Genomic DNA, 23,831 nt, shown 5'->3' with positions numbered 1-23,831 from the left:
GCATCTGGGGGCTGATAATTTTGTTATCATTTACCAAAACCGCGTTTTAATTAACAGTATAAACCAACGAATCGAAATAAATACGAACTTGATTTACTGTATCAATAAGAAGTTTGTGAATCTGATTTGTCACTTGTTACAATTAGGATGGTAGGATTTATGTATTTACAATTTACATAATTCAATAAATTTCATAATACAGGGTGTCCCAAGAGAATTTACTTAATGCAAATTGGTTAGATAACGGAGTTAGGGTTACGCTTACTGTAAAGTATAAACCTTACTCGGACCTTCTGTAGGTATATTGCATATTATCCATTAACCTATTTAATTAGTATTATTTATATAAAATCAAACTTTCTATATATTATAATATTTATATAGACTTAATATTATTATCTTATATATTATATTCTTGAATCTGTACCTACCTATTGGTCAAAAACAGTATACACAGAATATTTGATTTACTAATAGAAGATTTTTTATACATATAGTATAACATAACCTTAATAATTTCGGCATGTTTTTTCATAAAAATAAATTTTAAAATGTATGAATTATAGAGCAATTATTTAATTCTGTCGTTGGATGGTTTTTGGAAGTGAAAAGTGTACATACTTTTGTTTTTTTTTTTTGCGAAAAACCGATCGAACGAAAACAACATTCATGATGATACTAAAAATTGCTGTTTGGCTGTAACAACCACACTGATAACATATTATTTTAAATTAGTAATACTGTAGGGAAGCATGGTCAAGTAATATCTACTATATAATACACGACGAATATAGATAGGTCTGTTACTACTAATAAATCAGCCAAACTACTGCGGTTCGTTGAACTATAATACCTACACGCACCGACTCGAAAATAACCGGTGACGTCGGAAACTCATCTAATTAGTGTGTTCTAAAACGATGAGCCATTAAACGACGATGGTTATTGAACGTTCGTCTCTACAACCCTCTGTGCACACGTATTATTAATATTATTAAGTATACATAATATATACAGGGTATAACAGAAATAATAACTGTCAACTGAGACTTACTAACGCAATAACTTTTGTTATAATCAATAATTTTAATTTTGATTTTTTTAAACTTGCACTCATTTTTGAATACGTTTTTAATTTTTATTTCTTGAACTGAAAATAAAAGTTTTAAAATTTGATACCAATTTCGTTGAAAAATTTCAAAATGGTCAATTTGTAAATCTGATTATAAGAACAATTTCGATAACATTTATCCAAGTCAAGTAGTTTGTTTTTTTAGAATTTTTTTTAATATCAATATTTTTTGGATTAAATTGATTTAAAACGTAACATTTTTCAAAATATCATTTTTGACATGAATACCTATATTAATTCTTAAATTATTTACTATCCATATAAATTTCACAATTTTTGTCATACATTGAACTAGTATGATTTTTTTTTTGTCATGTCTTTTTGTTACATTCTGTATATTATATAACATAATTGATCGTACACGCGTATATATAGGTACATAATATACTACATAATATCTACGACGAAAGTTTCGGTACATTTTTATATTCACCGCGAAATAATGACGTGCGATTGAATGCCCTTCGGAATTTCTTCGTTCCATTCATATTATAATATATATGTACGGACGTTAGGTACCCAACGCGTAATTTTGGTAAGGACCGTTCGCTATTGGAAACGAGTGAGTGCGGTATATGTAATATATTATACACGCAATAACATTATTATATACGCAGATCGAACAAGTTCGAGAACCTACAGGTACTTCATATTAATAATAGTGTGTGTACATGTTAAATATATTTTACACAAGACGTTCGTGTAACATGCGCACGTGCATAAAATATATAGTGCACACTTAATACAGGTAGGGTTTTTATTTGCGGTGAAAACGTCGGCGAGTGGTATGTAAAACGTGGCCCTTTTCCGGCACCGTACAACGCATATATACCTACTCGACGTCTATTACAGCCGCGAACAGGTCAATTATTCAAATTCAGGAATTTCGAAAATGCATTTACGTAAAACACCGCCGCGGCCATGGTAATTTCATCCGTTCCGCGTGGCGTCGGCTTAAACGAACTCTTAATTTATTATTTATTTTTCGTGCTCCCGCGGTAGTGGTATAATTGTTTTACAATTCAGGGCTTGAAACCGTTTTCAAAACCGATTTCAGAAACCGTTATAAACCGTTTTAAAACCGAAACCGAAACCGTAAAAAATTGGAAACCGGTATTAAATTCAAAACCGAAATCTGAAAAAATTGGAAACCGTTATTTTTTTTTTAACTGACGTGTTTTTATAAATACGTAAATTCCATTAATACGCATAATTAATAATCATAATAAAATTGAGATCATAATTAATTGTGTTGATAAACATTTCATTATTCGCAAAATTATTAGTTGCTTTATAAATAGTAATGACATAAATTAAAGTTACTAGCAAATACTATATATGACAATTGACAATCCGGAACAAAGAGTGATAATTGTATAGACGACATATTACCCTGAAAATACTTAAGAAACCGGTATATACAAAACCGAAACCAAAACCGAAATTTCTTAATACCGGTATTGCGAAGTTGAAACCGAAACATTTAGAAACCGGTATTCAAAACCGAAACCGAAACCGAAATTTTTTAATACCGGTATTGTTAAGTTGAAACCGAAATCGTAAAATTTCAAAACCGGTATACAAAATCGAAATCGATACCGAAATTATTTCAATCGGTTTCAAGCCCTGTTTTACATTCGAATTATTTTCGGACGGCGATTGATGCCCAAAAGTGCCCCCCCCCCCCGGAGCCGTGTGCAGTCGTAGTGATGAGATACGCGCGGCGTAGTTCGGTCGACGTATTGGAATTCGTGAGAAGCCGAATAAACGGCGAATCGTTAGAACAAAGTTGGCTGATTAATTCATAAACGTTGCACAGTGTTATTCGATTACTATTATAATAGAGAACGTGGCGTTGTTTGTGACGAAAGTGGGAAACGGCGACGGTTGCAGAGAAGTCCGTGAGATAAAATCCGTGAGTGAAAAACTGTAGAGTCACGCAATGACATGACGCATAATAATATTGATTGCGGTAGGTACCGATATATTCACCTGGAGATCGAAAAAACAGATTTGATACGACATAAATGTATGTACAGTGAAAATGTTCCACTCGTATGTCTTGTATAAAATATTTATGTCTAGTGTAGTATACACGCGCATAGGTCGGTTTAACTTTTGGAATAAAATTCGGATGACACTATAAACGGTGAATCGATCGAATAAAGTCGACCGATAAATGTATGCGTGGACGAGACGGTCGTACACAATTCGGTCATGGTATAGAGCACGGCAAAATATGTAGGTATAATCAGAGTTTTTTACACGCGTCCTCCGCTGTTTACTTCACTTACACCACAGTTCACTACTTCTTATTGGCCGCCGATCATATATACATACATAATACATAACATAGAAACAAATCAACCAATCAGAAGTGGAGAACTACAACGTGAGCCCGGGGAGGGGAAGAAGATGCGCTTATTGAAAAAAAAACACTATTACAACTGTGATGATACCTACCTATTTTGTCATGGTATATTTTATATAGGACTTTCAGGCGTTGTTATCGACGAAAGCTGGCAACGGCAGCGGAAAATCGCGCGTGGAGATCGTCGTGAAAACTACAGGACCGCGTGCGCACGATGACACGACGCATAATAATAATATCGGTTTCGGTAGGTACCGATCATATGGGACTGGATACAGAAGAAGCAAAGGGGGGAGGGAATATAAAGAATACCAATATAACACCTACCCCCGTTACCATACAACAGTGCAGTATGTTTTTCGTGCACTCAGACGGCGGCGGCGGCAACTTCGGTTTTCGTAATAAAATATTATGTAGCTAGGTATATGGTATTATACAGCGTCTATATTATACACTTTTCTTGAGCTACATGTTTGCAATATTGACCAAATAATATTATATACAGACGTGTCTCTTACTGCAGACGAAATCTCACATGGCGTAAACGTATAGTGAAAATATTCCACTCGGGTGTTATATTATATTATCACTGTCGTATAAATGAGGATAGAAACATTGTGTATTCACGAACGCACATCCAAATCGTTAACCGACACGATACAATATATTATGCACTATATATTTTGTGTACAACACTTACCACTATATACGAGCAAAAACACTGCAGATTTACGAATACAAATTTCCAGTCAACTCTTATAACACAACACATATACACAACAATGATGATAATATTTCTGAACGGATTCGTCGACGGAGTATTAGATTTTAAACATTGAACTCACGTCTGTAAAAATCTGCGTTTTCAATAAAAATAAATAATAATAAAAACACGTCCCTAACGTTTTCACTGATCATTTTTTTTCTGTATTTCCATCGTAGGGCCTGGAGTTCAAAGGTCAAATGGTGTTGTGCAACGAGTCCGGGTCGTTACTGTACGTCGGTTCACCATTGCTGGACGGACTGGACAGTCTGACCAGCAGAAGTCTGTTCATTTCGGACATACCACTGCACGACGCTACCAGAGACGTGATATTAATCGGCGAGCAAGCCAGGGCTCAGGTATGGAATAAACTTTCACTACTCGTATTTAAACGCGTGTGTATCTTAGTTTTATAGGCTTCGCGTATATATGATAGAAAAAATATCGATATTTAACAATAATAATATTACTTATTCGTGAGGTACGCAATATTAAATATTATATTCCTAACATACTTGTATTTACCATATGTTACCGAAATAGTGTTACTAACTTAATAATAGTATACCTATAACCACAAAAAAAAAACACGATTGAGAGAAAATAGGCACTTTAAGTCGTCCACGTGCATATAAAAATAAACAACAAGAAAAATAAGAAAACTATTATTATAACAATACACAGGTACAAGCATAGTTTATTCGATCCATTTTCTCGACTGCATATTATATAATACTATCTATCTGTAATCTGTATAGTGTAATGGTATATGTATAATATTTATAAATTAATGGTGATTATTATAGAGTTGTAGACTACTGATCCAATCGACACCAAAATGTGCACTCATTGTCCTTGAGTCTTGGGTTAGGATTATAGCTTCGTTTTTCAGCCCTCATCGGTAGGGCAACTCACAAAATATAATGAATTTCCTTTTGGCTCACGAAAATTGAATATTTTGTTGGTTATATATATAATATTATTATGTATATTGTAAATATATATATATGTATATATATGCGTAATAAGGTGGCCATTAGTTACAGAAATAAAATAGACTTTTATCTAATCTAAAATTGTAATATATATATATTATATAAAAATGAATGTATATATACATATGAGATCTCAAAAACTACTTGACCGATTTTGATGAAAATCTCAAGAGTTATCAGTAAAGTTTGAAGGGTAGTTTGAATGACGTTCGAAAATATACCAAGTGCTATATCCAATCTGCCACAGGAGGATTGCCCATCTTAGTGAAATTAGTTCATAGAGCGAGGTACCTATTCTAAATCCTAACGGCGATTCGCCCATTAACTGAGGTATACTAAAACCGAAATACACCGACACACTATAGAGCCGTATTTATACATCAATTCATTTTTTTTTCACGAGTGAAGTCGTGAGTTGTTCAGTCGGCTCAATATAAAATATGATATAATACTATAATATTATATCGAGTCGTTAAAATATCGCGTGCATCCCGACATTCCTTTAACGATGATATTTCCGGCGAATCGACGTCAGGGAGAACGTAGTTTAAACACTCGTGGAAAAACGACGACCATGGCGAAGACGACTACCTGCGATGGTGCGCGACAAAACAGACGTAGCGGGTGGTACATATAATGTTACGATTTGTAAAGAATTTATGTCGACGAGCCACTTCGTCTGATCAACAGAAGCAGTAACAACAACAACAATAATATAAATAATAGTAATAATAATAATAATAAATGTAATGGTGATGATGATGATGATGATGATGATATGATGTTTTGCCGGTGTTTTTTCGTACCTCCTCAGCCGGCAACTATTCCCACCGGCTGATATACTCGAACATTACTGCGCCTACAACCCTATACAACGGTTTCACGTATTTATTCTGAGAATGTGTTAGAGGAGTCTGTTTTCATTATTTATATTTATATTTTTTTTCCACAACACTGCTGCCGCCACCGTATTTGGTCGAGTTATTTAGTACGGCCGTATTTAGTCGAGTTTTATATTAAAATACATCATAATGTAATAATATACAACTGCCAGTTTCTGCAGGCCTCTGCGTTGTTTTGAACTAATAATAATTGTCATGTTTAAACTGAACCGTGGTGCGTGGCGATCGTTTCGTGGTAACGTGGTATAATTATATTACAACTGTATACATTTACCTGATGATTAAAAGCTAAAATATGCATTAGAGAGAATACCATGATTTGTGACTGTAGGTGGTGAAAGAGAACTTATCATCCTCAAGCCCCCAAATATTTAGCTAGTCTGACCGGTATTATTGTTTTATATAGGTGTCTACCATATAATATGTTATTATTTTATTAACGTAATATATCAACAGGTGTCTTATTTGTTATAATATATTGGCGATGAATCTTTTTCATCCGTGTTTTTTATCTTTAGCCCTATTCATCTATTTCTGGGCACAATAGATAAATAAGATGTATTTGTTTTTATTTTATTATAATCTATAATGTAATTCAACAAATATTTTAGGTATTTTACTTTGTTTCCCTCCTCTCTCCAAAACATAATTCAAGGCATACGATGAGATAATATTGTGTCTGAATATATAAAGTTTTCTAAAAATAAAAGTACAGTATACTATATTAATTTTTTACTCAATTAGTATAGTTCTCTTTTCATAATAAATGGTAACTTGCAGTACCTAATACACTGCGGTTTTTTCCTGTTAGGGTTTAATTTCACTGGTGAAATATTAAAACAATTGCAGTCAAACAAATCACACCATTCACCCTCCCTATAGACGGAACATGATTTGCACAGTACGGGTTTTATGTATACCACTTTTGCATAATTACTATCTCAAGTAAATATAAGTTGAGCTCGTTAAATTTTAATTGTTTTTTTTTTTTTTTTTTTGCTGTATAGTTTAAAAACAGGTACAGTTTTTTTTATCGTTTAAGTTGAATAAATGTGCTTTTATAAAATCATAAAAAAAAAATTTGTTTTTATTTAGTTTTTATAATTACAATTTACAGTAAAACTATACGTTTGAATACAATTAGAACAATTGTTGAAAAAATATTTTGTTTAGAAAAATTGGATTAATGGTGTCTAATATTTTATCAGCCACTGAAATAATAGTATCATATTTTGATCGACAAGGCTTTATAATAAAATATGGAATTCGCGTTTATTATTCTGAAAATATTTTATCAGTTGTATTATAAATCCGATACTAAGACATGTTATAGTTTCAACACTCAAAATAATTTTTCGTTTTCAAATAACAAGAAATAAACCACGTAAAAGGTACATTTACATACTTTTTATCCTCTTTTGTATTATAAAGAATAATATTCTAAAATATAAAATCCTCCTACGAATTGTAACTGTAGGGTCAGTTTAGCCTAAGATCGCAGTTGTAACCATCATTAAACAGATTCGGCTGATGACACCACGGCTATGTAAAATAAACGTGAAAGCAGGGGGGGGTGTTTATCTCGTAGTCGTCGGTGTAGTATTAGAATAATATATTATTTTACTATACGTGTATACAATGGTCCACCAATTCAGATGGCTCATTAATTATAAGATTGTTGGTAAATTTCCCATTGGAAAACTTAAGTGAGAAACGAAAATCGTGACTGTAGGCGCGCACCACACGATTCCCTGACTACGCGTCCGTTCGTAGAGTTGATTTTCTTGTTTTCCCTGAAGTTTTTTTTTTTTTTATTTCACCTTTCACGATTTAGGCATCCTTCCGCCTTTGATTCACCGTACCACCAACTATACAGTATACACATATACATTATATTTATGCATGCATTATTACAGTAATAATCTTATTACGATCGTACGTCCCGTTAAATCGCGCTGTACCGCCGACAGACAAATTGAAAATCGTCTCCGTGTAAACGTTATCGCAAATGGGTTCCGGAAAACGGGTATGAGCGCTAAGTCGTCGTCGTATATGCGCGCCGTTTGCAGTTAAAGGATTTACTGACCCACATAAAATAAGCCGTAGAGATAAAGGGTTAAAACTCTTCTAAGATCCTTTAGACCTTTTCAGTAGACGACTTCAGTTGCGTTGTGGCCGTTTTGCGGTGGTGGTGGTAGTGGCAGTGGTGGTGGTGGTCGTTATAGCGGAAGCAACTCGGACCGAGGCACTCGGATATACAGTCGACAACTCCATTATTTACGGCGTCTCGAGCCAGAGTTATACTCGACTGATATAAAAACGTTGTCCTAAAATAATAAGCGCATTATACGCATTCTTGTGTTGCTTGAAAATAATAAAATATTATATTAATATAAAAAATAATCATCCATTCCTTTAGGTTGACCACGTTAAACGTGTGTGCTTTTAAAAATAAACTAGATTGTATCGACTCATTTTCCCGTTGATTGTATATACCTGCAGACACTTGATGTCCCCTTTAACATTTTACTCGATATAATGTTAGTGTATTTTGGTTTAATCAATAAAAAAACTCAACTGTATATTATATATATATATATATATGTGTGTGTGTAAATAATATTACATAGTATTATAACCCCTGCAGGATTCCAATATTAATGTTTCATTTTTAAATATTGTTAATATTACACATGATGATAATATTTAATTATAACATTTATTAAATATTATAAAAACTACCAAACGTCATGCAAAATTCATATCATAATACTCGTATGAAGCCAATTATCAAATATTAATATTACTAATTCATTACTAGACATAATAATAATATTATTATCTGTAATTGTAATCACGATGACGAAAAGAAAAATATTAATACCATTATAATATAATAAGGTTACCGCAAAACCATGGTGGAAACTGCGCCTTGACGTAAGGTTATTACTTATTAATCGATCTCAAACTTTTGTTCTTCTAAACTAATCGGGATATCTAAAAATCTTTAATAATATATATATATATTACATATGTGCTTACGAAAAATATATGAAAAATGTTTGGGGTGTGTGTGTGTGTGTGTGATGTGAGTATTGCTTATTTGCCGATGATAACCCGACGCCAAATAATACCATGTAATATAATATATTACACAGTATACATAGTTATGTAAATTGAAAGGATATAATTCTATCAGACTTCAACGCAGACATCCCTACGACGACCTATAACACCGCACAATATAAATTGTGTGTGCATATATATATATATATACATATCAGTTACGGGGAAACTCGAATAATCAAATATCTGCAAACAGGATTCAAGTTCAGCACAAATAATCCTAGTTGGCATGCATCGTTTCGTCTAAAAAACATGCACTTTCTTTTGTCATCGATCATTTTGGCTAAACATAAAAACAAGATTTAAGGATTACGTAAAGTAGGTCATACAAAACCACTTGGATGCAACTCTCATTATTCAATTCTTAAAAATATTTTTCGTTTCCACGTAGGGGCTAGTAATATTATTATAATCCCAAAATAATATTCTTATAAATTGATGGATTCCGCACATTACTATAGTAATTATTATCTTCATAACCACGAGCATCATTAAAATAAAATGTATTTATAATATTTAATATTTTAATAATTAATAATGTATTTACGAATTATTATTGTCAGTAAATAATATTATTTAATTAAACGGTTTCAAAATTAAAATGTTGTATACAACGGTTGAAGTGGTTATATGTATAGAAAAATATCCTTTTTAGCTGAAATAAAAAGCTAATGTCTACTTTTACAAAAATAAATGTATATTTTTTTCGCAAAACGATTAACGTCCGTTGTAGCGTATTCGATAACAAAATATTACATTATTACAGTTTACCCGGAAACATTATATCGGTGTTATAAAGACCTTTTATAATAATAATGATAATAAACTTTCCCAACCTAATACAATAATACCTACCTATAGTTATAATAATTGTTATACACACGCCGATGATAATTCGTAAAATATTTTATAAAAATAAAATATATATAATAAATTTTTTATACGTCCTTCATAATAATATGCACTACACACAACAGAATATTATAGCAATAATATAATAGAAATATATGCTGTGGCTCGCCAATGAGGACTACTCATTTACTCTTTGAATAGCCGAGTTTCTTGAGTACTTTCTTTATTTTCTTATTACCTATATACTATTAATTATCATCAAACTGTACTATTTTTACTTGGTTTCGAGGCTTGTCTCGTGTCATTTATACATATAAATTAATATATAAATAAATAATCAAATAAATATATTTATATACAGAGTTATTCACAAAACATGCTCGCTCCCATTTTTCTTCAATAATGCAGTCATTCAAAAACTGATTTTTGGATTTTAAATACTCAAAGACCATATTTTAAAATTCTCGAGATTTCTCGTACTACTTAAGGAGTATCCTGTAGAGATACAGACTTATGTTTTTTTCAAATAAAACCCATCTTTTCAACTGTAAATTATTCAGAACTTAAATATATCTTTTAAATATTACGAACTTATCAGAACCATTATTCACACAAGTAGTTTTTGAGTTTTAATTAACTTTGTGTTCTAAGTACTTATTTTGTATTCTTGTAAGTCTAAAAGAGCCAGGGTAAAGGGTTTATAAGATATTGGAGCAATGATGATTTGAACATTGTAGTCCCTAATAATAATCTATTAACACTAATAATTTGTAAAAATGGCCCAAGTAAAGTAAATTAAATATAGTTTTAATATTATATCTATTTCATATTTTTGTAAAACAATAATTATGTACTATTATCCTTAGTACAAACATTTCAATAACTAGCAAGCTACTCATTCGGATTTTGAATCGGGTGCAACACATTTTCAAAAAAAAAAAACCACTAAATAATTTACAGTAAAAATGGGAGGATTCTGGTTTTAACAACAGAAGTTTGTATCGCCGCAGGTCACTTATTCTTATAGGTAAGCAAAAAAAAAAAAAAATCAAGGATTTGAAAAATGTTTATTTCAGTTAGATATTTTTTAAAAACTCCAAAAATCCGGATTCGAATAAACTCATCAGGTATTAAAGGAAAAAACGGTCAGGAAAGGGGGTGAGCATCGTTGGAAAATCACCCCGTATATAATATGAACAAATAAATTTGTAATAATAATAATAATAATAATAATAATAATAATAATATTGTATCTCAGTGCCTATATACGCCGTGTGAATTCTGTCGAGCTCAAATAATTTCGGTCGGAACTTGGTTGCGCCCGTATTTCACCCCGTCGGTGTGAGAATCTGAAACTCGTAATGAATCAAGCCGTGTTGTGTTGGAACTGTTTGACGGGACGACGCTGCGGGTCAAGCGCTAAGCCGCCCCCATAAAACCGTCCGGTAAATGGCTGTTAATTTCAAAATCGATCAAGTGCGGAAGAAGCCACACAGAAATTATTACTATCGCGACTGTAGTAGAATCGATAATATTCCTCGTTTGTGATGACCTGCCAAGACGTTTGTGGGGTGGTTCGATTTTCAGAGGGGTTTTTAACGATTGAACAGCTAAATTACGATTCGTTTCGGTGCATATTATTATAACAATAACCATAAAATTGCATTCATAAATTGTGGTGAGTGAATATTTTTATAAACGATTGATTATGTATGTCTGCTGCTTATTGAAAATCAGTCTATTTGTAAACGGCCGTTATAAACATACAAACTCGTCGCTTAACATAAAGGCGTGATGATCGTGTGACATAAACGTAGTACGCGACTCGATATTTTCGACATCGAAGAGAATGTATGAATCATAAAATATTTTATGTATTAAAAGGTAACCATTAATTATATAATATATACCTACCTAGTGGGAATCGGGTAATTTTTGCATTTTTAAATAAAGCGTTACGCAAAATCGGTTACAAAATACAAATATCTGTACCCAGCCCAAAAACACACATAGTTATGTTAATAGAATAAGCGATACTTTTAGAAAATATTCACTTTCTGCAATTTATGAACGCCAGTAATATTTACTAGTGATTTATCTATTACTCTGGCCGATTTTAACCAAAAATAATATATAATATAATATATAGGTAATCCAAGAAAATATTCGATTTCCGTCTGCCGGAACAAAATCCATGTATGAAATAAATATGAATTTAAAATGATAATTTTTAAAAATCGATTCTTAAGTGCACCTGGTTCGAAAGTACCGAATAAATATTGTCTCTAAGTCTCTAGCCAACATAAATTTGGCTGTGCGCATTGTTAAGTCGGTCGTGACATCTTATTTTATACATACAGATATATATATATATATATATATATGTATAAAACATGCAAATCAAACGGACGGTTAGATATAATATTATAACTATGATAACAATATGTGCAGTGAGCAAATGCTATTATTTTTTTTTTCATTCTAAAATTTCAATATATATAATAATATCAGCATCGTGATAACAAGCAAAAATAATATTTATTTCCAAAATAAAAACCGTATTGATTGTTTGGATAACCTGGCCATGTCCAGTCCAACATGGGTGATTTTTTTTCCCTCCGGGAAACTTGCTGACAACGTTTTGGCACCGAAACGACACGTATCGTGTACCATTGAATTGGCTCGTTGTTTATTTATCACCACCACTACCACCACCGATGGTGGTCACGATCTTTGACTCATCAAAACGTGTGGTAAAAAACAAATAAGCAAATTAACGTCCGATAAACAGTGTAAACAGTGGTTAGGGATGCACTCTCGACTTAAAGTGGTCGAATGTAGCTGTGACCGTCAAAAGCGTGTCGTGACCTGTCGTTACACTATATATAATATTATGATCAGTGTTGTGCGTTTACTAGATAGGTATCTTATCTATAGACAAAACAACTTATCTTTTTATCTTATCTAGATGAATAAAACTGTTATCTGATTATTTGCAGATAATTTCATTTGGTTTAACTTGATTTTTTCCGTTTTTTATAACTTTTATAACTTTTAATATTTGAAATTTAAAACAACGCGCCAAATTCCACAATTAGTTCACAAGGTATCATTCGGACTGCATAATAATTATTATTTTTAACTAATTTAACTTTTTTTAGTTTAATTATCTGCATTGGTTATTATGTTTTTACTGAATCAAATCGTGTCATTAATTAATTTAACAATACATTTAAGAGTTCAGATAGTTTGAAATGTCCAATATATTAATATACGCGTTAAACTTTCATATTTTTTTATCCAAATGTATTAATTTAATCTAAATTTTATTTTTATATAAAATAATTTATTATATTAATTATAAAATTATAAATATGTATATACATTATATAGAAGGGGGTGTTTTTTAACGTGAACATGACATTTCTATTATCTTTGAAAACACAAGCAATTTTAAAATCTTAGAAAAGTGTAAATTAGATAGCTGGTAGTAACTGCAGGACTGCAGGTGACCTGTTCTTGGATGTTTTAAAAAATGTAAGCTCCTCGCATTTCCTGTAAACAATATTGGCCGGTTAATGTAAAAAAAAAAAAATGTCTATTATGACTATATTATAAAACATTATTATATTATGTATTGTATATAAATATATGAATTCCTATACAATGGTCGTATACGGGTTTTCAGCAGTAAGTTGAAGTTGTTATAGCCGATTGTATAAAATAATTATATTCATGATTCGTTTGTCGCAATGTTTCGATCTCGTTTTCCAGCACGTATACAATGTAATGATAATACTATATTATTATATTATCGTGGCCCATTGAAGATAATAATATATGTATATACTATATAGCGATGTAAACGTTTGTAGCAATAACGTACCTATATATATATATATATATATATTTAAAATACGTATGTCGCATTTGATAGTTTTGAAAAAATAAAAAATAACACAACTTGTAGTTTTTCCCGGGGCTTGCATAATATTCACATTTAAACAATATAGGGTATAAGATTACGGTTAACATTTCCCCTTACAGGCGTATGCGTGCGTGCGCATGAAATTTGACAGCCGAGGTCAAGGAACAGACGATAATAATTGTCTCGTTCAGAGATTCACGTCTTTGTCAGTAAAATCAAATCGCAAGCACCAAGAGACGTTTAAAGCGAACATGTGTGTTTTGCGATAGGTATATAGTGGTATCACTCGATGTTACCGCAGACAACCATATAGATTTTCACCGGAAATAACAGCTATTTATATAAGCACATATAACTCGATGTCCACCAGACGTGATCATTACGTCTTAAGTGTATATTATGGTTCGTCCTAAAAATAGATAGGCACCCTTTGTCCGTGATATCAATAATTATTAAGGCAATGGTTTTAAGCTCCGTGAGTTGTTTTAGTCTATTCCGTCGACCAAGCTCGTCGTATAATGGATGATTACTCGACTTTTCTTTTTCATTTTTAATACCACCGTAGCCCGCCGTCAGTTTATCTGACAATTTATTATATACTCTCTGTTTTATGTTGTGTTCGGATAAGTATAATTCAATATATTATACTATTTTATAGTGTGATATTGAAAAGAAAAGTAGATAATAATATTATTAAAACATAACGGCAGGAAGAGTTCAAAGTATTCTTTTAAAATTAAATAAAACTACGCATCATAGCGTTAATAACTAATTTTTAAATAGGTTCAAGTTTTAAACAAAATTCATATACCAGAATAAAATACCTGCAAAGGTAGGTAGGTATTAAAAAAAAAAGTTGCAGCCTAGGACAAAGTTCTGAAATGGATTACCGAGTTCGTGTATATAGGTAGGTACTATATATATATATATATATAAGATAAAATGAAAATTATATTTTCAAAATAATTTGACAGCTGTTGTTTCGTTTTACTCGATATGCCTCTCAAACTTTTAAAGTATAACGGGAAAATGTTTGACATTCTTATTTCTTTTCAATTAATAAAAATAATAATTTCAAACAGACACAGCAAATAGGTAGATACTTGCCTAAAATTCAAATTAAAAGTGTATATGATGGTGGTTTTAAAATGTCTTCGTAAAACTATTATTATAATATGATTATTTGTTTTGCTCTACGAGAAACTTTATAATATACATTCATATAGTTGCACAAAACGAGCTACATTTGAATTGTCTTCTTAATTCAAACGAATTAAATAAAATAACGAATGACTTTAAGTGGCTTTCCGTGTTGTACTACGCAGATTTTAGTATTTATTTTTATATACCTTCATATATTATTATTACATAATATATTTTATGATAAATACTCGACGAACACATTAAAATAAATTTAAATAATATTCGATGATTTACTTTTGGTATAGACCTACGAGTATATACCTAGTTTATAGTAGAGACTAGAGTTAATAATTAAAAGTCAACATTTTATTTTACACGTGTAAAATAGACGTCGCAGTGCATATTATCATTATTATTATTATTATTATTATTATTGTAATACAATATTATGTAACAGGTATGACGTGATATACACGACAACGAGTACAGCATAATGCCATGTTTAAATTACTTTGATGAAAAACTGTTATTATTCAAGCACAAAACATGGCCACCGTATTTTTACCGAAGGTTTAAAACAAACCACCACCGCACCAGCTTACCAAAAATGTTTGAAACTGAAACAATAACCTTTTGAAATGCAACTATAATATAATAATTTTACGTCGTACATAAAAACGCTACATAATAATAGAACGCTGTTCATTAAATTTACGATTTTTAAAACCACAACGAACGCAAACGCCTCCACGTGATAATATTATATTATAACGACGATCGGATGCCGTTCCATAATCTGAACGTTTACATTGACCAACGAATGAGATAAACAACTGCTGTACTACCCATGCCTTTGGGTATAATGTCCGTTTTAAGTGTTCGACCATTATAACCTAACCATTATATTATATTATATTATATACTATAAGTGTAGTTCGGCCACGTGATCGATGCAATACCGTAGTGGCTTGATAATTCCTTCTTTTCATTCGCATTAAAAAAATAAAAATATTATTTATGTATTATTCCTTAACTTATAACTTGCAACTATAATAATTATATGTATTATTATAATATACGACCTCTTTTCGACTACAAATTAATTTTATTCCATTTCATCGTACCTATTACGGCTATAATAATCCCTTGGATTGTATTGCCAGATAATGTAATGAATTAAAAAACTTCGATTTGCCTTGACATTTTGTGACATTTGATAAACGGAGTTTCCTTAGTACCTTGTCGAAATCTGTTTAACTCTACAGGTTGTTATTTACTAATTTGTAATTATTAAATTACCATTAATACTTTTAGGTATTTAAAATTACATTATAATTATAGAGTGTTATTTTATACTTTGTTAATACTATTTTATATTATATAGTGAAGTTATATTAATATATATTTACCTATGCTGTGCTTTAGCCATATTCAGGTGTTTATAAAATATAAATAACAAATACCTAGTAATTATTAATATATTATTACAAATCAGTCAAAACGACGTTGATGTATTATACATTTATACATCATGTACTATTATAATAATACAATGAAATATAATTATATTATACTTTTTAAATAAAATATATTACCAACAGCGCACTCATTGCGAGACCATAATATATACCTAATAGGATTAACAGTGTTTATCACATCAGAAGGCTGTCCCGACACGCATGCGCCAAACGGCGTAAAGGCCACCTCCTCGCCTCTGCCCAGACGTACGTATATATATTATTACTGTTTTCGGAACGAATTCGAAGGGTAAGTCGTGGAGGTGGGCGCAGCGTGTTTGCACGCGCTCGCGGTTAAAGGGTTGTGGTGCAAACCCAACTTAGGCCACAATCTCGTCTCGTGTGGGTCCTTACCATACTCCTCCATCATTCACCACCAGCCCGCCACCACCACCACCCACATTACTTGATGATCGACAGTGGCAGAGAGACGCGAACGCGTGGCTTATACGAATATATAAACACACTGAACTCATAGGTACCTAAAACAGTGGATTTTTAATTAAAACGTCAAGCCCACCAATGTGTAACACACACACGCGCATGAGCATGCCATGTTTTCCATTGCAGTAATTAGCATTATAATAATATTATGGTTTTTGATTTTTTTTTGGATTTAACTTATCGCTTACCTCGTCAGTCCATCCTTTGGCGTCAGTTCCACCGGAACGGATTCGAAACCGAACGGTGCACGTAAGCTCAACTAGAACTACATTTTAGGGGGTGCTAAAATGAGGTATGCTAAACTCGTGAGGGGCTTTGTCACACCACCTATAATAAGTTAAAAAAATTATTAAAAACAACGATCGTTTTGTAATAACTTCAAAATTATTACCTATTTAATTGTATATATTATTATAACACAAAGTAAATAATTTGATTTATTATTATAATGTAATATTTTAGAAGTTACAATACCATAAAAGAAATCAAAATAACAGATATTTGATATTGGTTAATAAGAATATAATGTATTATTTTAAATATATTCTCTTTGTTTTTGTGCTGTAGATAATCCAACAACTAACACTGATTTTATTTTTATATTACTTGAAATATCCTTCTTAATATTTAAAATGGAGAGGTTGAGTACTATATTATACTATAGGTACTTATCCTTTAGACCTCAACTAATTTTTAATTCGTTGTATACTTACTAGAAAAACTACGTTCACATATTACGGAAAACAGAACTCATTGTAATTGTAACTGTAATTTTAATAAGGTAACTTAGTTATGTTAGGAAACACTCTTTTTGAATCGTTTTTTTATTTTAATAAAAACGTCAGATACAAGAAAATCTCACATAAAATAAGGAAATCGTTCTTTTATCACATTATTTTTGGCGTTTTATAACAATGGCTAGGGTGTGCTGAATTCACCGCCTAGTTGCGCCTTTGACGGAGGAAAAAAAGGACGAAACTCGATGCAAACGGCGTGCAGCTAAGCGACGAGAAACCATCAATATGATAACGTGCGTATACCAATACGTGACCGGCGAACCAACCACGGATCGAAGAGTCACGCAATAAATAATATCATAACATTATACAACTACATCAGCCTCAATAATAATATAATATTTATTATTGCGAGTCTTTTTAGTTAGACTCTTTCGTCCGATATATAATAATCTTGTTTCGCGGTCGTTGTTTTATTAAACCCGCGTCCACTGCAGACGACTCACCAATTTGTATTTATTTATTTATTTTTATTTTTTTATACTCCCGAGCTTCAGTTTATTAAACGTACGTGACAGACCGCTTGATAACGTCGACGACGCCACTGTAGTAATACACACGCGACTACTTCTGCACAACATAATATAAGTCCAATACGCTTTTTGACATCAGCTCGTAACTGCACTTTATTTTTCGCGACCACTACGGCTGAATATTATTTTTATTGCCACACACGCCCACGCCACTTGAACAAGATATTTTTCATCCCAACTCGAACATTCGAAAACTTTTTTATTTATTTTTTTTTTTTTAGTCACTCGACGTTATAGTAAAATGGTCTTTTTAATTTTTAGTCATATTTTTCCGAGCACATTATTGAAATTACTTTAATTTAGTGACGGTACGATTAACAACACGTCTGCACGGTCGAATGTACAAACATAATATAGTTCGATCATTCCTCGAAGACAAAGTTCTGAGCTACATATTATGTTCTCTTTGTCTAAAAGACCATCATTTTCCCCGTACGGCTATCGCCATTGGAAAATATTGTCTCCACTTTTCGACACGCCCCGATATAATAACATTGCGTACTTCATTACCTCGGCGGTCGTAATATTCTACGACGTCATAACCGCCTCATGGAGACCATTTTCGAAGAGTTTCCGTTTGTATGCATAACGTGGGCATAACGTAGGATACACCTGGTTATAGCTGATGTATTGCATAAATAAAATAACAGGTACCTACACAATAATAATTCACAGTGGCGTTATTACTGACCGATTAAGGTGTCAACAACGATTCATCGTCACGCTTCTTCTACGCTTTTTCATCGTTGCATATTATATTATATAGAGTTGCACGCAAACATGACTTAATGTATTATGTTTATTTATGTGCATTATTTTTTTTTTGTTTGTGCTACGAAAACATTGGTTTAACGATGCGAGATAAAACGTCTGCAATATGAAACAGTACGCGAATAATGGGATAATCGTGATTTATCGTTTTGTTTTTAGCACTGAGACTCACCTATTGCTATTTTAATAATTATTATTATCATTATTATAAGGAATACTGTCTTCTACACGAATCATTATTATAGACATATTATTAACAACAATAATAATATGTATACAATCGTTAACCTTACAAGACTTGTATATATTTAAAAAAAAAAACGACAGATATTTGTTCAGCTTTAAACGATACATATTTACGTTCTACGCGTTTGAATATTGTATTTAAACTAATTTAGGTTGTTTGCATTCAGGTATGATGTCAGCAGAATATAACGTAAACACAATAATATTATAATGGTTGCAAAATAAATATGTGAGTTACGACGACGGTTTGTGGGATATTTATGAACAAGCATATAAACAGACAAGTGAACGACGTAAAGCAATGACACCCTTGTGCATATACGTGTTGGAAATTGGTTTTCCGATTCGTTGAACTGTAAAACATTTATCAAAAAAAGAATAAAAAAATTTGATTTTGTTTGCGATTTTTTAATACACACCCATTTATATACATTATAGATATAATATAATATTATGATAAACGAAATAACGTCACATTTCAAACATAATATATCTACAACAATATATCGTAGATAATAATATGATACAAATTTATTTATTTGTTTATTAATATAATAATACTTTTATGTCTTGATAATTGGAACTGCGTATTTTTTATCAATAATTGAATAATTGAATAATTGAATAATTGAATAATTGTTATTATTCATACCTCTGTGTTTAAAAATTAAGATATAACAGGCTTAAAACCTATGTTGTTTAAGCTTTTTACCAATTGATAATAACATTGATAAAATGAGAACAAAATTAAATCAAACTATTTGCATAAAACATCGAATGCTGTTAATCGTGCTTAGTATTTCATTACAGTTATAAGACTTTTTTATTTATACATGTAATATTTTTTTTGATTATAGTTTTGATCATTAGCACTATATAATAATTATTATTAAAACCGCGTTTAATGGTTTCATTTAAATCGATAGTATCAACTTGTATTAGGTTTGGGGTTTAATCAATGATTAATAATAAACATAATAGTAATATATTATTTATGTTCTTATTAAGTAAGTACACAAATATGTAAATTGTACTACGAATTCGACTAATCATAATAATTCTGCATGATGATCGGCAGTGTGCATCAACAAGTCTTTAACATTTTCATTAAGAATTCCGTGTTTGTATATTATTAATTATTATATTTTTATAATTATCATATGAGATTGTCACCGCACATTTTTGATTGGGGTCATCAGTCAATTACCTTCTCAAAATATTACTCAGACCGAAAAATATTTTTTATTTTAAAATTCGATTGTAATATAATATTATACGCCTAACATTATAATATATTGTAGTATTTACAGTACTCCTAGTATTTTCATATTTGCAAGTACGTCATATGCTCCGAGTATTGTCTCGATGATTTGTTTGACGATCAAACTATTATATTACGTGATATTATGATGCATATATTGCTTTTGTTTTATACATGTACGTATATTTTACAACGCGTTGTTGTGCTCTATTTGAATTTTTATAAAACACATATACGACTTTCACACGCCTTTATTGTTATATTATTCACGACTGGAAATGTGCGTGAAATTCTTACGAGAACTTCAGAGTTATAACGTCGGTTCGATAAAATGCTTGGTGTGCACGAAATAATATATTATGTACGCATATTTTTTTAGTCGTTTAGAGTACAAAAATAAGATAGCGTGAAATCGAAATACAAAACGAAATGATAAAAATATTTTTTAAAAATAAAACACATCACCCTTTTAATTATAAATTGTTCGGGAAACCATAATAATTTATGTTATCAATCAGCGCTGTCGAAATCATTTCGCAGCCACCCAATAATATGCACACAATATCAAAATGGTTTATACCGCATAATAATTTCACGGGCAGAAAAAAATATTATAATATTTTACAAACGGGACGTTGTGAATTTTACTTGCGTGCATATTATATTATGCAGAAGCTGTACACGTATATCGAATTATACATTTTTGATACGTCACAATATAAATACTATTATTTCACTTATTCGTTCAAAAACCGTTTAAGGAATTTCGTGAACTAAATAATATGCACTGCAATAGATTCCTACGCATAGTACTCGACGGTCTGATCCGTATTATTGTTATAACAATTATTATCGTTATTATTATTATTATTATTATTATTGCTATTGCTATTAGTTATTACTACACCGTGATTATTGCGACCGATCAATCGGTGTTGTTTATTCACGATTCTCTACACTGATGATCTTTTGCTTACTTAGCAATCGGTTTAAGCATTGTTTATATCGTACTATTATTATTATTATCGTGCAACCGACTTTGTTTTATTACTTTTGAACAAACGTAACAAAGTTAGCGGTAGTTAAACAGGAAATCAAATCAGAAATAACCATATAGTAGCATGGCTGTTGCAAACGAATATAGCGTATTTGCTTTTCCCGCATCGTGAGGCTACAAAGAGGTATAATATAGCTGGTATAAGGTACCGTAGTACACACGTGCGGGGCTCTCTCTCTCTCTCTCTCTCACACACACACACACACACACACACACGCGCGGTAAAATATACGAAAAACGGTTGATGATCCGGAAACTTAAATGAATACTCAAACGACCAGCAGAGACTGACCATGCGTGAGGGCAAAAAAAAACCAAAACGCACTGAACGAAATAGTTAAAACGCTTAATACTTTTGTGGGTACCTACATGACGTATTTTGTGACTTGATAACACAATAATAATATTATAAGAATAAAACCACAGGCAGCCGTGTGGGTGGATAAAAATCATACGTTTCCCTACCAAATATTTCGAAGAGAAACATATTTTGGGCGAGACGACCATTTTTGTTTTTTCAAGATTAATTATGTAATATTTTATAAAAAAATTTTGCGATGGGGAATATCGCTGATCATAGCCATTCGAATAATGATAACCGTGTATAGTTCAGAGTTTAAAATACGAACGTAAGAAATTCTAAGACGACAACATAGCTCCTTTTTCGATATATCCGTTGGCTGGCGCAGTGTATAGGCAATTTCGGTACATCTATGTGTAGTAGGTGTACTGTGTCATTTCGTACGGTATCCGATATGTGTGTGCTGTATGCTTTATATCACTTATCAGTTGAAGGTAACCGTATGCTTTAGAATATATTTTCATCATAATAACACGTGGGTACTTTTCCAATACAAATTCTACTAGATATCGAGATGGTGTACTCTCGAACGAAAATACACGTATTTTAACAGCGCATAGCACAATGTTATTCTTATTAAATCATATTTTACGAGTATAATATTCACTTGTATATACTTATGAATTGTAAATACTAAAATATAACGTATTAACATTTTTTTCTTTATGATAAACCTTAGCATGGCATGGCATAATTCCAAATGTCCAAAATCTGTATAGATAACCAACACTATCGAAGCTAATAATTTGTTCCTCTTTTTCGATTTTGATTTCACTATTATTTTAGTATTTGTTCAATATTAATATACTACGTTGACTAATAAATAATATTACTAACTACACAGTAAAAAAATGTCGAGTCACAAACGTACCATTAATGATATCGACTATTGTCGAAATACGATACCAAATAAATCAACGTACGCCACGTCGTCATAATTCAAATATAATGTATAGTAAAAACACCACTCTGATAATGCCATTCATATTTTGAAATTGATCTGCTTGTTATACATAGTATCTATGTCGACCAAAATACTATAATTCCTATTGTTTGATACGTTTTCGTCGGAATTGATAGCCAAATTAATTCAAATTTTAATTTTGCCGAATAATAACTATATTAATTTGTTAATAAACAAAAGCAGTTTTTAACGGCGCGTTAATTACCTAGGTATATGTTACGAAATATTTTATGTTTTATAGTATTTATTAAGTTGTCAACATTTTGCTGTTTCGCTAACATTAACAATTATTATTTTCGTATCGTTCGTATAACAATGATTTTATGGGTTTTGAAAATATCGTAAATATCATAATATATGAATAACTTGCAGCATACAATCAATACACGTGATTTATACATAGGTACATATTTATTTTTACTGTTATTGAACCTAATGTATTATTTGATTAGCGATGCTTTATTATCGTAAACTTTGTTTTATAAAATGTATTTTATATGAATCATATTTAAAAAATACAATAAGTAAACTAATAATTATATATCAAACTTAATAATAAAGATTTAACATTTTCATGAAGTCGTCAAGTCATATTAAAATAATAAATATTGGGCGACCGTGTTATAAATGTTAAGAAAAGTTCGCATTAAAAAGGTTTAGGATCTTTA

General features: G+C 31.2%; 1 protein-coding gene across 1 annotated transcript in view; it reads left to right on the top strand.

The window, feature by feature from the left end:
* Positions 1 to 23,831, top strand: part of LOC100167238 (head-specific guanylate cyclase) — a 343,251-nt gene that overhangs the window by 203,788 nt on the left and 115,632 nt on the right. The window contains exon 9 of the mRNA XM_029487547.1: positions 4,446 to 4,625. Coding sequence (XP_029343407.1) covers positions 4,446 to 4,625 — 180 coding nt within the window. The remainder of the gene's footprint in view (positions 1 to 4,445; positions 4,626 to 23,831) is intronic.

This window comes from Acyrthosiphon pisum, chromosome A1, assembly GCF_005508785.2.
Source record: "Acyrthosiphon pisum isolate AL4f chromosome A1, pea_aphid_22Mar2018_4r6ur, whole genome shotgun sequence".
Lineage (NCBI taxonomy): Eukaryota > Metazoa > Arthropoda > Insecta > Hemiptera > Aphididae > Acyrthosiphon > Acyrthosiphon pisum.
Note: the sequence above shows the minus strand (reverse complement) of the source record. Positions and strands in the feature narration are given on the sequence as shown.